Below are 14367 nucleotides of genomic sequence, written 5' to 3'. Positions count from 1 at the left end.
TTTCTTCCCGTCATATGTGTCGAACAACCTGAGTCCAAGTACCACTCATTTCTCCCTTGGACTCCATCTCGAACTGTTACCATTGCGCTTTTCTCCGAATGCGTTTTTGCAGATTTTTCTGCATTGCAATAGTTGTTGTCCAGCAACTTCCCCTTGTCACAGTTGCTGTCCAGCACCTCTTTAAGGTCGTAGTTCTCTTCCATGATCATCACAAGAACCGTGTTATCATAATCCACGTCTTGCCTAGCAACCTTAGCCTCATCCGCATGATTCTCCATTGGTTTCGCTCTACACTCTCTTGCGAAATGCCCAAGCTTTTGACAATTGTAACACTTCTTGGTACTTTTGTCGAACGGCTTGTAGTTGTCTTGACCACCACCTTTGGAACCACCCTCACCTTTCCTTGAATTTTGTGACTCTTTTCCATCAAAATTCTTCTTTCCTCTAGAAGGTCATTTCCCTTTCGATTTCTTATTCTTCTCGTTGAAACGGGCTTGCAAAGCAACTTCCGCTTTGGCTTTATCGTTTCCTCTTTCGTCCATTCTTTGTTCATGAGCTTCAAATGAACTTTGAAGTTCATCTTTCGTCATCGTCTTGAGATCCTTCGATTCCTCAAGCGCCACCACAATATTATCGAATCTTGGTGTTAAAGAACGCAATACCTTTGACACAAAATTCTGTTCGGAAACAGCTTCACCACACGACTTCATTTGATTCCCCAAGCGTGTCACACGTGTCACGTAATCGTTAATCGTTTCCTTGTCTTCCATTTGAAGTAACTCAAACTGCCGCTTATGAGTTTGTAATCTCACCACATTCGCCTTATCCGCACCAGCATAAGCTTTCTCAAGGATACCCCAAGCTGTCTTCGCCGAGTCGCAATCACCAACTTTTTCGAAGTTGTCACTATCGACGCAAGAATGAATCAAGAAGAGGGCCTTGTAGTCTTTCTTCTTATCTTCCTTGAATTTCGCTTGTTGCGGTGTTGTAGCCTCTTCACCAAGAGGAGTAATGCCATCGGTAATCATATCAAGAACATCTTGATATCCAAACAAAACTTTCATTTGTTTGTACCATTTGTCATAACTATTTGAATCAAGAATCGGAAGGTTGGTAAGGATTTTGTCATTGGAAATGGACATGTTTGCAGCGGGAATTGGATCTGAACTAGGCTCTTGATGCCAAATGTTGGAACACAATCAAGAGTGGAGGGTGAATCAATGGTGAAAAATCGATAATTGAAAACTTTGATGTTTGAGAAAATGATGGAGAAAAGAGAGAGATTATGGAAGAGAGTATTTTCTGTTTTTCACTATGGTATCAAAATGACATTAGTCTTTAAAACAATACACAGAAAGGTATTTATATAGGGTACAATGTGGAACCAATCAATTTGGCCCAAACAAAATTTGAATTATATATCACTTCCAATAATAATAAATTAGGATAAATCTTCGTGTGTATCTCTCTACTCTTATTTAATTTAATGCATAAACACATAACTAACTAGTTGAAATCACTTAAGAGTTGTTGACATTATTCCTAAAATATCTTGTAATCAGTCTAAGAGCTGATTACAACATAATTCCAAATATTTTTAGCAACAGTTTTTCCAAAAGCGAAATTAGTTTAAACAACAATGCAACATCTAAGGTCAACACATAACAGTGTCAAAAGAAAGATTCATCATCATCATGGCAACCAAAGGCTACAACAAAAGAATCAGTGTAAACCATCCACCAGTTTCAAAGGATTAAACTATGACTACCAGAAAGATTAGATCAAAAATGTTCTTTATGTCAAATCAGTATGATCTTTGGAACATAGTTGAAGAAGGTTACACTCTTAAAAAGAAGACGAAGTCGATCATGTTCTTCCAAGTAGTAGCATTAAATGTTAATTGATTGATTAAATGTTAATTTTCAGTTTTTGCAAATGGAAGAGTTTATAGAAGCAACATAATGTTTTTTTTTTCAACATCATAGGAGCAATACAATGTCAAACTTCGGTCTAATTTGAGCACAAAAATAGATATACTAAGGATTCAATAAAATATTTTTGCATACAATTCATGGCAAGATCCAAACATCCTACTTCAATTGATGATTAGATTAACATCAAGAGAACGGGTAAATACTACTTTTCCATATTCATTACCAAAAACTTAACAACATTAAGGCATCACGAAGACGTCAAACAACAAAGACTTGGAAGAAATGTTTGGTTTGACACAAGTTTGACCATCTGAAATATGATAGAGATATGTAAATCAGAAGTGATGAAATAATGCTGAATATGTCGAGTTAGAGATATATGTAACTATACAACATTAATGATCATATCAAAATAATTATCACATACTCAATTAGGTACTGTACTTTTGGTCTCTTAATATTTCAATTGCGTGACATTGGCCTCCTAATTTATTTTGAGCAATTTTAACCCCCACACTATTATCCTTTTTATGATTTGGCAATGCAGAATTGATAATTTTTTATGATCAGCCATCCTTCTCACATGTTTAGAGTGAACATTAGTAAACTAAAATAAATAAATAAAAATCAAACCAGAGGATGGCACGTGACTTTCCCCCTTAGTCTCCATTTTCCTTCTTTGTTTGCCCCAATACTGAAAACCTTAATCCATATCAACCTAACTCTTTTTTCATTGCGCCGAACACTAGTTATGTTATTTTTCTTTTAGCTTTGGTTTGAACAAGAGTTTTGAAACACGGTTGAGTAAAAACTGGTCTTTGGTTGTGTTGTTTGACGGAGAAGAGCCCCCATTTGACTCATGACTCGCCATAGTAAATTTGTCGCTAGTGATTGGTTCAAAGAAGTTATTGATGTTGTCGTGGTGAGGAGGGTAGAGACCGATGACGATGGAGTAATGATGGGGAACACAAAAATGAGACCAATTAGGGTTTCGATGCCATTATGGATAAGACAATGGATGTTTGGGGTTGGGATTTTGAATTGGTAGCCAAAACGGAAGTAATCCAAGGAAATGAGAACAATAGGATAGAGAAGTTTTTGGAGATAGGAAGATGATGATAAAGAGATAGAGAGGAAGAGAATGGAAAATAAGATGGCTGCTATAAATGACATACATGTGATGAAATTTAGAAGAAGAGTTGGTTTGTTAGAATGAGAAGTAGAAGTAGTGGTGGTGAAGAAGTAATGGTGGTAATGAAGAGTGGTTTTGTTGTAGTTGTTGCTTCTTCTTCTTCTAATTGTTTAGCATCCATTATTCCTTCAACTTTCTATTACGATGTTGTTTTGATTTCATCCTATTAAGGAGTTCGAAGGAGCACGACATTAGTAATGGGTTAAACATTCAGAATCTGTAAGAGACTTTGACATCACATCTCGTTTAAAAACCTTAAGGCTTAATTATATGAGTAATCACTCTTATATATCAAACATTTCTTCCATTTCTAGTAGATGTGAGACTAATTATCACACTTGAATTCCAACAACGTCACCTTGAAACATGAGTCACCCACATCATTAGACTTATGCACATTAAGATCTCTGGCTCCATATCCCCCACCAAACCGAATCATGTCTTTGATACCACTTGTTAAGGAGTCTCGAGAAGTGCAACAACAATGGACTACACGTATAGAATTTGTAAGAGATATTGACACCACATCTCAAAAACATTAACATATTAGATATAGGATTCGTCACTCTTTTATATGCGATATTTTTTTCATTCATAGTCGATATTAAACTAACCACTCACACTTGAATTCCAACATATTCATTTTTTTTTTCTTCTAGTTTAATGGCTTTGGTTGTTAGAGGGAGACACAAACACATGAATCTTCTTCCTCTAGTTGATGTTTTTTTTTCCTTAAAAATAATATTTAATTTCAACCCATTTTAGTCTAACCACACTATATAAAAGACATCACTTTTATCATTTATTTATAGTTTAAGTACACTAAATGCATTTTTGGCATTTCACCTTAAATTGATATTTAATTTCAACTCATTTTAGTCTCCTCACACTAAATACTCCATCTACTTAAATAATCGATCCATTTGTAAAAAAAAATAATTGTCCCAAAATAATTCATCATTTTAATTTCTAATACATTTTTTTTCTAATTATATTATTTAACTAATATTACTTGTCATTTTCATATAATATCTTTTATGATGCACTTATAACATTGATAATGTATCAATACTTAACATGAATAATTTGACAAAAATAGTATTCTCACACCCCTTCTCCCTAAGTTCTCTTTAAATTACATTCACGCTCCCTCTAATTATATAGCATCCTTGGGAAGGGTTACACCTAACTCTTCTTCGAGCTCCCTCCTGAAAAAGCCAAACATACAACAAAAGTACACAGTTGATCACAAATGCAATCTTCAGATTCCAAACATTTGGAACAATTCTTTTTTCCTATATAAAATAAAGAAATTCATTACACTGACCTCCCTTAAATTTAGCACTCATTGCACCCAAAACCCCCCTGCTTAGAAAATTAAACCTGCACCCCTTTCACATACCCCCAACCCCTTCCTTCCAGCAACATTGTCAGTGTAGCTTTATAAATAAAAACGGAATTTGGTATAACAAGGCTGACTTAAGTGAAAACATTAACTTGAGAGTGAAAATTTTTATTTTATAATGTGAAACATTATATCCCCCCCCCCCTAAATAAAAAAAAAAAAAAAAAAAAAAAAAACACTCACATTGTCTATACTCAATAATAAAACTACAACAGACATTTTATTTGCCACACTTGTCTATCACAATCATTTATTATGTGACACAAGTATATTTTCATTTTAATTTGCATAAATATAGCCATACATTAGTATTTTCAATTTGAAAAGAAAGATTATGTTTATCATGATTCCACCAAAGTGTACATTATTGCGTCTATTCCATGAATGACTATAAATGTAAGGGTGTCAAAAAAAATGTTACACCCAATTTTTTATTTAATAAGTATATGAGAAGTAAGTGCATTTCAAAAACTAAATAGTGTGTGAATGTCATTTAAAGAGACTTTAAAGGAAGTCAATGTATTTTTCCCTTAATCTTATCATAATCTTAATTTAAATCTTGATTTTAATATTATACACAAAGAGAACACTTTCAAGACAACTCTTTAGAAGTGTCAATCAACAAATTTAATGGTGTTACATCACTTTAAACCACTAGAGTTAGATATTTCGCATGGTCACAATAGGTTAAACTTCATAATATAGATAAAATATATCAACTATTGTTGACTCAAATATCTCTTATATAAAGGAATAGAGTGTCATTTAATATTGACTCATTTTATTTAAATGACCCTAAATAAAATACATCAATTTTGTCATTTATTTGCAGTTTTGCAATGACTAGAGTTAGATATTGTTTGGTTTGAGAATTTATGAAATTACATAAATAACCTTGACAAAAATGTATACAATATATATTTATTTAAGTATATTTTTCTAATTTTGTAATTTTGCGCTAAAACTTTGTTGCTTTTTGTGGTAATTTTTTCAATGATATTTAATTAATCATTTTTTAATATAATAGTATGTATTCATATTACCTTCTAAAAAACTATCTATGTATTTAGATGCGATGTTTAGTTTTATCAAAGTGATTGACAGTTAATATACATCAATTTATGTCTAATTTGAAACTGTAATTTATTGTTCAATATTTTTTATGCGAAATATTTAAACACAATAAATTATAAATTCTATCAAATATAGATTCTTTCTCACTATACATTGCACGGGTTCACAATACTACATTTAAAGACTACCTCTTCTAGATGCATGGGCAAGTTATCTAAACTCCTCACATGTTCAATATTGCAAATTGAGGTAAAATGTGTAAGGCACAAGTGAACTGATTTGAAGAACTCAATTTCAAAATTTTGCAAATTGGAATCATAGCCATACCTTTCTATGAACATGTTATCATTTTGGTTCACCATCAAATGCACCAAAGGGAGATCTTGTCGCTTTGCTCATACATCTAGGGATGTATACATTGTAATAGTAATTTATCATGCACTTCATTGATTTGGAAGGAAAGTACTTCTTCATCTTGAGCTTCCAAAACTTCGTATCACTTGATAGCGGATTTGATTTAACAAGAGATTCAAATGCCGTTTGCTCTTCCATCGTCCATGATTTTGAAACATCTTCTCCCATGTCATCAAACTTCCAATTTGAGAAAGCGGTATTGATCTTTGATTTTAAACATTCCCTAGCTTCACTAACATGTTTTTGAACACAATCAACTGATTTAGGATTGTGACATGAGCACGAGTCATGTCTACCTTTCCCAATACCTTTTGCATTTGTTTTAGATACATTAGGCATTGGCCAAATTTGGATGCCCAACCACTTCAAACAATCATCACTATTATATTGTTTTAAGTTGGTTGTGCCCTCCCACTTAGGAATTTCGGCTTGAAACCGAGGTCCAACGGGAATAACCGGTCTTGGAAGATGGTTACTCCTAGCCGGTAAAAAGTTCTTGGAAGAATGAATGAGTTTCACGTCTGCCTCTTTCGAGTATAATAAATGTGAAGTCTTACTATTGATAAAAGCTTCTTCGACCAATATTTTCAAAAATTCCATTTTTTCTTTCTCTTCGATTGATGTCTTGTTACTAGACGAATAACTAATACTAGGCATTAAACCTCTAGCCTGGATATTCAAGCTCCCTTGATTCTTAATACTTGGCCCCTTAATGGAATCATTGGTGTCACTTAGGTGAGAATAATCTTCCATATTAATACCACAAAATTCTGTTTTGTCATTTTGAGCAGGGAAACCATATTCTTGTGTTTCTTGTACAATAATATTTTTTCTACCTGGTAGAGTTGAACATGAGTGATGAGGAGATGGGTTTCTTTTCTGATATTTGACATTTTCACTACCATATTTCTCTTTATTGATGAGTTTACAACTAGTAGCAAATTTACCATCATTTATGTATTGTTCCAATTTCCTCTTCTGAAATAAAAATGAAAATAAATTATGTTGATTCTATATAGGAATATAAAACTATTTACAAACCTATATACTTTTTGGTGTTATATCTTCAAAATTTAATCCTTTACCATTGAGTTCATCTCGGAAGGTTTAATATATAATGGATCCGTTTGTTACAGGTTTTTTAAAAATAAATTTTAAATATTTTATTTTTTTGTTAGAACTTTTTAAATGAAAACTTAAAAAAAAAAAATGTTTCAAATAACATATTGGTTTAAATAACTTCTCATAAACTATCAATTTGAGTATTTCATCTTTTTATTATATTTTTTAAATAATAAAATTTTTAAAATATTTAAAATGAGAAACTTTTTTATTAGCTTCTTATAAAAATCATTTTCAAAAAATATATTAATTTTTATTATGTTAAAATCTATAACAATAAATAAATAATTTATTAAATGTCAAAATTATTATTTTACATAAATATGATACTTCTTTTTTATTGAGCTAAAAATTGCAGTAATAAAAAATAAAGACAAAAGCAAAAAACAAAAGTCTGAGGGCATAAACCTAATCCAGACAAACAAAATAAAAGATGAAAATAATAAAATATTTAGTGTTATTCGGCCCATGCTTAGAGTGAGTTTCATAAATTTGATTATAAAAAAAGAGAAATATTTTCGTGAGATTGTTAAAATAGGGTATCAAAAATACAATATAGCCTAAATTATATTCTAGTACCTATAATTAGGGCTATGCAAAAAATCCGGTTATGAAGCTCAAATCCATAATCGGATCTAAATCCATTTTAAATATTCAGTTAAAATCATATGGTTAAAATCCGGTTTATTTATAAATCGATTAGATAACCACTTATGTTTTATATTTGGATTTGATTTTTATCCACTACCAGTATTTTGTTAATTTTAAAATTTTATTTCTTAAAAAAAATTTGAAAACTTTTTTTTTTCGAAAAAATATCAGAAAAAAATAAAAAACTTTTTTTCTCTTAAAAATTTTAAATCGATTTTTTTGAAAAACCGGTTGCTTAATTATAAACCGGTTATTTAACCATAACCAATTTTACAATTGATTTTATAACCAGTTTTAAACCAAATAATAGATTTAGTTATAAATCTAAATCCATATATTGGTTTTAAAATGGATATAATTTGGTTTTTTAAAATAACCAACCATGAACAACCCTACCTATAATTGTTAGATATAGGCCTAATTGCTCATGCAGTCGGTTAATTTAATTTCAGATAATACTTCAATTTTTTATCTTTTTTTTTTTTATCTCAATTTGGTCCTTTATTTAATTTTAAGTAAACAATTTAATCTTTTATGTTTTAAATAGTTAACAATATTATCATTTTTTACAAAAGTTCATCAAAATTTTCAAACAAAACTTATAAAATTAATTATCATCTTCAACATAATGCAAATTATATCAAATTTATAACTCAGATATTCAAATAAACTCATATTTTCATTCTTTATATTTTCGAACATTTGTAATAAAATTAAATAAATGACCAAATCAGGAGAAAAAAAATTAAATGACTGAAATGTTATCTGAAATTAAGTTAAGGGACCGCAAGAGCAATTATGTCTTAGATGTATCATAAAGTTAGTTTTAATGTAGTTTTAATATGAGTTTATTTGATGATTTGCGTTACGAATTTGATAAAATTTGTATTATATTGAAGAATATAATTAATTTTATAAGTTTGATTTGAAAATTTTGATGAATTTTTGTAAAAAAAAAGGATAACATTATGGACATTTTAAAACATAAAAAATCAAATTGTATCTTAAAATTAAAATAAAGAATCAAATCGAAAAGAAAAAAAAAAGATAAAAAACTAAAACGTTAATTGAAATTAAGTTAAAGGACTATAGATGGTATTTAGCATTAATTTTAATATTTCTCTTAATTTTTTTTTTCTTTTTTTACCTTAATCATGCTTCTCAACATGGTATCAAAAGACATGATTTCTACCTTGAAGAGATGATGTTAATTACTAAAAAAAGTCTCAATCTCCTAATTCTTCAAAAGTGGCTTCTTCTAAAGGTTTTGTGAAGTTTTTAGTCAATTTAGATTGTTGACACTATTCATCAAGATGGGAGGCACATTGTCCTCACCAATTAGTCTTAACGTTTTTCTTAGTTTTTAGCTTCAAGATTCATAAATAGAAGAAATTTGTAACTTCTTGTGAGTTCTTTTTGAAATCATTATAATATTAATCAAATATTTGTTGAAATTTATCATACACTCCAAAATGTTTCTTTAATTTTTAGCCCTTATTGCGTTTCTTGAGTAGTTATGTATTTTTAATTCTTTTTATGCTTCTACCCTATGGCAGTAAAGAAATTATAACTCTTTGTACTTCTATATTATGGTAGTTTAGCATTTCTCATTCTCAAGGTTTTGTTAACCAAATTTGACATTTGAGACTCAATGTTAGGATTCTTGATTTTATCAGAGTGAGTATCGTAGAGACACCAAAAGATTTTAAAATTAGTATAAAATCGATAGACATAAGACTTCAACAAGAATTATACACTTCAATCGGTACCACTTTCTACATTAATGTTCTATATCAACATTCTTGTTTAGAATGTTTAGCCAATGTAAATATTTTTTTCTTGTAGTTTACATTCGTTAACGACTTGTATTATTTTTCTTATAATTTTTATATATTAGTTACATTATATTTTTCTTCTTATATTGTATTTTCCTTCCCAATATAAGTTAGAATTGTTAATTCACTTTCATCTTATGGGGACCATTAGAAGTTAGACATTAATTATGATAAGGTGAAAATTAGTTATTTTAGTTGCCTTAGGAACACTATATAAATATATACCATTAGTAATTATATAACAATTCTTTTATATTATCAAATTCAATTTCAATATTTCTCTCTTTCTTAGTCTCAACCATGTTTCTAAACCATAATGCTAAAATATGCATCCCAATCCCCAATTAAAAAAAAGATATTTAGATTATATTACTCTTTCTTCTAATATTAAAATATACACTTCTTCCTTGATCAAAATTTACATGCATATTTTTACTTTTTTTCAATTTACAATATCATCATCATATGTGATTCGTTATGAATTTCTTTATATTTAATTTTTTTTTTTTAAAGAAAATTTAAAGATTATTATTTAGAGTCTCATCTTCGGACCAACTCGATCCCGTCTTTCTTTTGTCTCGTCCTTAATGAATCCACAAATCATCGGATTTGATCGCATTAAGGAATGAGTTAAGATCTAAAATTAGGTATGATAAATATTAAAACCAGATAAGAGATACATTAAATCCGATCTAACCCTTCATTTGTATACCCCTGAATAGGGCTAGTCTGTCCACAAATAATAAAGAGGTGTGATATTTTGATGCATATTCTCGTCTTAGTTGGTCCATACATTTAAATGGGTTGATCAAACAGATCATAAAAAATAGAGGGTTAATACTTGTTTTAGTCCATGCAATATAGAATGACTTCGATTTTAATCCCTATAAAAAGATGTTTAAATTTCTCCACTTTAGTATCATATTCTGAAATTCACTTTTGGTCTCTCATCTAACTTTGGTCATGTAAAATTGGTGACAAGGCATATTGACTAGGTTTAATTTATTATTATCTAATTTAATTAATTCAACCTTTTATTTAATTAAAAACCTAAAATCGTAAGAAAAACAAATTAAAAACATTAAAAAAAAAAAAAAAAACCCTACTTCGTGTTTTTCATTCTTCAACACTTATTCATTCTATCTCTTCCCACCAAACCCTAGTTGCCAGTCCGACTTTCACTCCCACCTTCAACCACCACGAGCTTATACATAGATATGAAGTCCATTTTCATGCTCTTATCGTGTGACCACCAATCCCTTTCTAACCCCAATTTTAAAATCCAAAATATAGACAATAAAAAAGGTTATAAACTCCTCTTTCTTTTTATTCCACACTATTCTATATGTCGTAACCACCTCCTTCTCGTTTTTTTTATTCATTCTATTCTATATGTCGTAACTAGAGTTGTCAATTTGACAAACTCCTTAATTATTGGACACGACTCACATGTTGGAGAGGTCAAAAAAATTTATAATTTAAAAAGCCAAAAAACAAAACCCCACACTAAAAGCCCCCTAAAATTTTGCGGGCTTAGTGGGCCTATAAGCCCACTTTTTCAAAAAAAAAATCGATTTTGTTTTCGAGAAATAAAGTTTTTTTATTTTTTCACCGATTAAAAAATTTTAATTTTTTCTATAAAAAATTTCCGATTTTTTTTCGTTAAAAAATTTTTGATTTTTTTTTATTTTTCTCACAAAATTTTTTGAGAAAAAAATATTTTTCAATATTTTTTCGAATAAAATAAATTTCAAAAGTTTTCAAGAAAAAAAATCTCAAAATTAAAAAAATATTGGAAGTCTATGAACCCTCTGAGCCCTCCCTTAAGCCCTATGAAATAATGGGCCGGGATTTTAAAAAAATTATTTTGATAAGAGGCATAATATTATGAGTTTAATATAAAAAAAATTAAGGAGGCCTTAGAGTTGGAGGCTTTTTTGACAGCTCTAGTCGTAACCACCGCCGCAATATGCACTAACAATTGTGTTTGTCGTCGTCTTCTCAATCTCAATCATCCTCGTTTTCACCACTCTCTTCATATGCACCCGTTGATTGTACTTGTCAACCCAATGTTTTTAAAAAATCGTATATCTTTTTAAATATCCCATGAAGGACTAAAAGTGAAAGAATCTTAAATTACAAGAATAAAATCAAAACTTTTTTTTCACGGTGACTAAAACTACAAACTCTTGTATTGTAAAGACTAAAAGAATTATCATCTCAAGAATAAATCAATTTTATAATTAAAATTCTAATATATTTAAATATGTTTTTAATCCTTACAAATGTATCACTTTTTAGTTTTAATCGTTGTAAATATATATTTTTTGTTTAGACCCTACAAATCCCTAAAAATTTAGAGGAACTAAAACAAAAGTGATATATTTACGGAAACTAAAAACCTATTTAAAGCAATCTAATATTATAAAAATATGCTATTTAAAAAATGTTAAAAATTTATAGATGTTGATATTTTTATGTTGTGTCACCCATATAGTTAATCTATTATAGTGCACATAAAGTGTAATTACCAAAAAAGAAATGTAGTTACAATTTTTATATAAAAAGAGTTTCTTGGTCACGTATCAACCCCTTAATCCACATATTTAAACTGCATAACATTTAAACAATGAAACCCACGTGGACCAACACATAAATTGACAAAAAAACATTTTTAAATCGTATGGACTAGAAATTGACCACAAATTTGTAATGTGTTTTTATTGTTTTATGGGATTTATTAGAATAGTTAAATAAAATAAATAGCTACAAATAAAAAAAGGTTGCTGATAAAATGCCTCTTGATTTTCCTTTGATTATTTTGTAACTATTTTTTATTTAAAACTAGACAAAACTTTTATTAAAAAGATTTATGTGGCCTATAATTAATGTTAATTTTTTATGGTTTTTCTTTTATTTTACCGATCAACCCATGACTTATATATATATATATATATATATCTCACATATGTAAAAAAGTAGGAGGCATTAAATAAAAAGTATTTCTTTTTGAGAATTGTGATTGAGATTTTCCCCTCTTAGTTCTTCGGTTGAAACTTGTTTGAATCTTATCAATATTATCCTTACCATTATGACGATTCTTCGTGGTCTATCAATTATCTTGATTTCTTTACCATTTTTCCCCATTTCCCCCAAATCCACCTTTGTTTATTTATTTTAATTTCTTTTCATATTTTATCATCATTTTGTTCGTCATCATAGAGCCACATAGAATTTAATTGAAGAGAGACAAGTAGGGATGACAACAAAATCCACACCTGCGGTTACCCACTCAAACCTATCCCACTTTGATCGGTGGGAAAATCCCACTTTGATCGGTGCAGATGCGGGTTTTCTCCGAAATTAATACTTAGGACATAGATGGATTTGGAGGTGTTGATATCCATCTCTCACTCGTCCCGCTAATAATATTATTATCATTTTTTAAATTTTATTTACATGTACATATTTTATATTTCTTAAATCTTAATTATAATTTTCTCTCTATATAAAATATGATTTTAATACTTTTTAATTATAATTAATATGACTTTTGAATTTATTGTTTTATATATATTAATAGGTGTGGGTGCGAACGGGAAAACCCAAACTCCGTCAAGGACGGAGATGGAGACCTAAATTTCGCACCCAAAAAGAAATAGAGAGAGTGCAGGTTTTTCTCAACTAGTCGAGTGAGGGGGTGGGAGAGGCAAAACTCGTCCCCGCCCCGTTGCCATGCCTAGAGACAAGTGTAATTCAAATTTCTCAAGTGCAATTTCCTCCAAGTATAAATCTATGTCATTTATTTTAATGAACTCCTTAGATCAAAATTAAATAAGAATGCATACCTTTGGATTTTTAGAACTAGAATTCAAAAGCACATGAACATTGTGTTTTCGATTTTGATGTTTATGTTGTGATGATTTCTTATCAGAAGGTTTGAAAGTTTGGTCTCTTGACAATATCATCGTAGCTTTATCTTCAAAACAGCCCAAAAGCATATTTTTCATGTCTAGTTGTTCCACCCAAGGCAATGCATTCACAAGCATTGAAACTACAAAAAATTCACGTTTACAAAAGAAAATTGTGAGAGACGCCTCCAAATAATACTACATCCTGAGGCTGCAAACAGAGAACTAAGCCACAAGTAAATCTGCAACCTAAGTCTAATTAAGCAAGTTTAGGGGTTTTCCCACTATTTTTTAAAAAACTAAAAAGGGATAGAGAGACTTGCTTTGAAAATAACAAGGACGGAGATGGAGACCTAAATTTCGCACCCAAAAAGAAATAGAGAGAGTGCAGGTTTTTCTCAACTAGTCGAGTGAGGGGGTGGGAGAGGCAAAACTCGTCCCCGCCCCGTTGCCATGCCTAGAGACAAGTGTAATTCAAATTTCTCAAGTGCAATTTCCTCCAAGTATAAATCTATGTCATTTATTTTAATGAACTCCTTAGATCAAAATTAAATAAGAATGCATACCTTTGGATTTTTAGAACTAGAATTCAAAAGCACATGAACATTGTGTTTTCGATTTTGATGTTTATGTTGTGATGATTTCTTATCAGAAGGTTTGAAAGTTTGGTCTCTTGACAATATCATCGTAGCTTTATCTTCAAAACAGCCCAAAAGCATATTTTTCATGTCTAGTTGTTCCACCCAAGGCAATGCATTCACAAGCATTGAAACTACAAAAAATTCACGTTTACAAAAGAAAATTGTGAGAGACGCCTCCAAATAATACT

General features: G+C 30.0%; 1 protein-coding gene across 7 annotated transcripts in view; it reads right to left on the bottom strand.

The window, feature by feature from the left end:
* Positions 1-13856, bottom strand: part of LOC101501452 (uncharacterized) — a 24527-nt gene extending 10671 nt beyond the window's left edge. For 3 of the 7 annotated variants that reach the window (XR_012162489.1, XR_012162488.1, XM_073366758.1), the window contains exons 1-2: positions 13476-13787; positions 5933-6997 (exon numbers count right to left, since the gene is read on the bottom strand). Coding sequence is in view for 5 of the 7 variants with exons in the window: in XM_073366758.1 (XP_073222859.1) it covers positions 5951-6997; positions 13476-13676 (1248 nt within the window). In the remaining 2 variants the exon portion in view is untranslated. Of the gene's footprint in view, positions 1-6; positions 2245-5579; positions 6998-13475 lie in introns of those variants that run through there. The other 4 variants (XM_073366759.1, XM_073366757.1, XM_073366760.1 and 1 more) reach the window with 4 other exon arrangements.
* Between the last annotated feature and the right edge of the window lie 511 nt (positions 13857-14367).

This window comes from Cicer arietinum, chromosome 3 (genome assembly GCF_000331145.2).
Source record: "Cicer arietinum cultivar CDC Frontier isolate Library 1 chromosome 3, Cicar.CDCFrontier_v2.0, whole genome shotgun sequence".
Lineage (NCBI taxonomy): Eukaryota > Viridiplantae > Streptophyta > Magnoliopsida > Fabales > Fabaceae > Cicer > Cicer arietinum.
The sequence above is the reverse complement of the archived record's forward strand: the minus strand, read 5'-3'. Positions and strand labels throughout refer to the sequence as shown.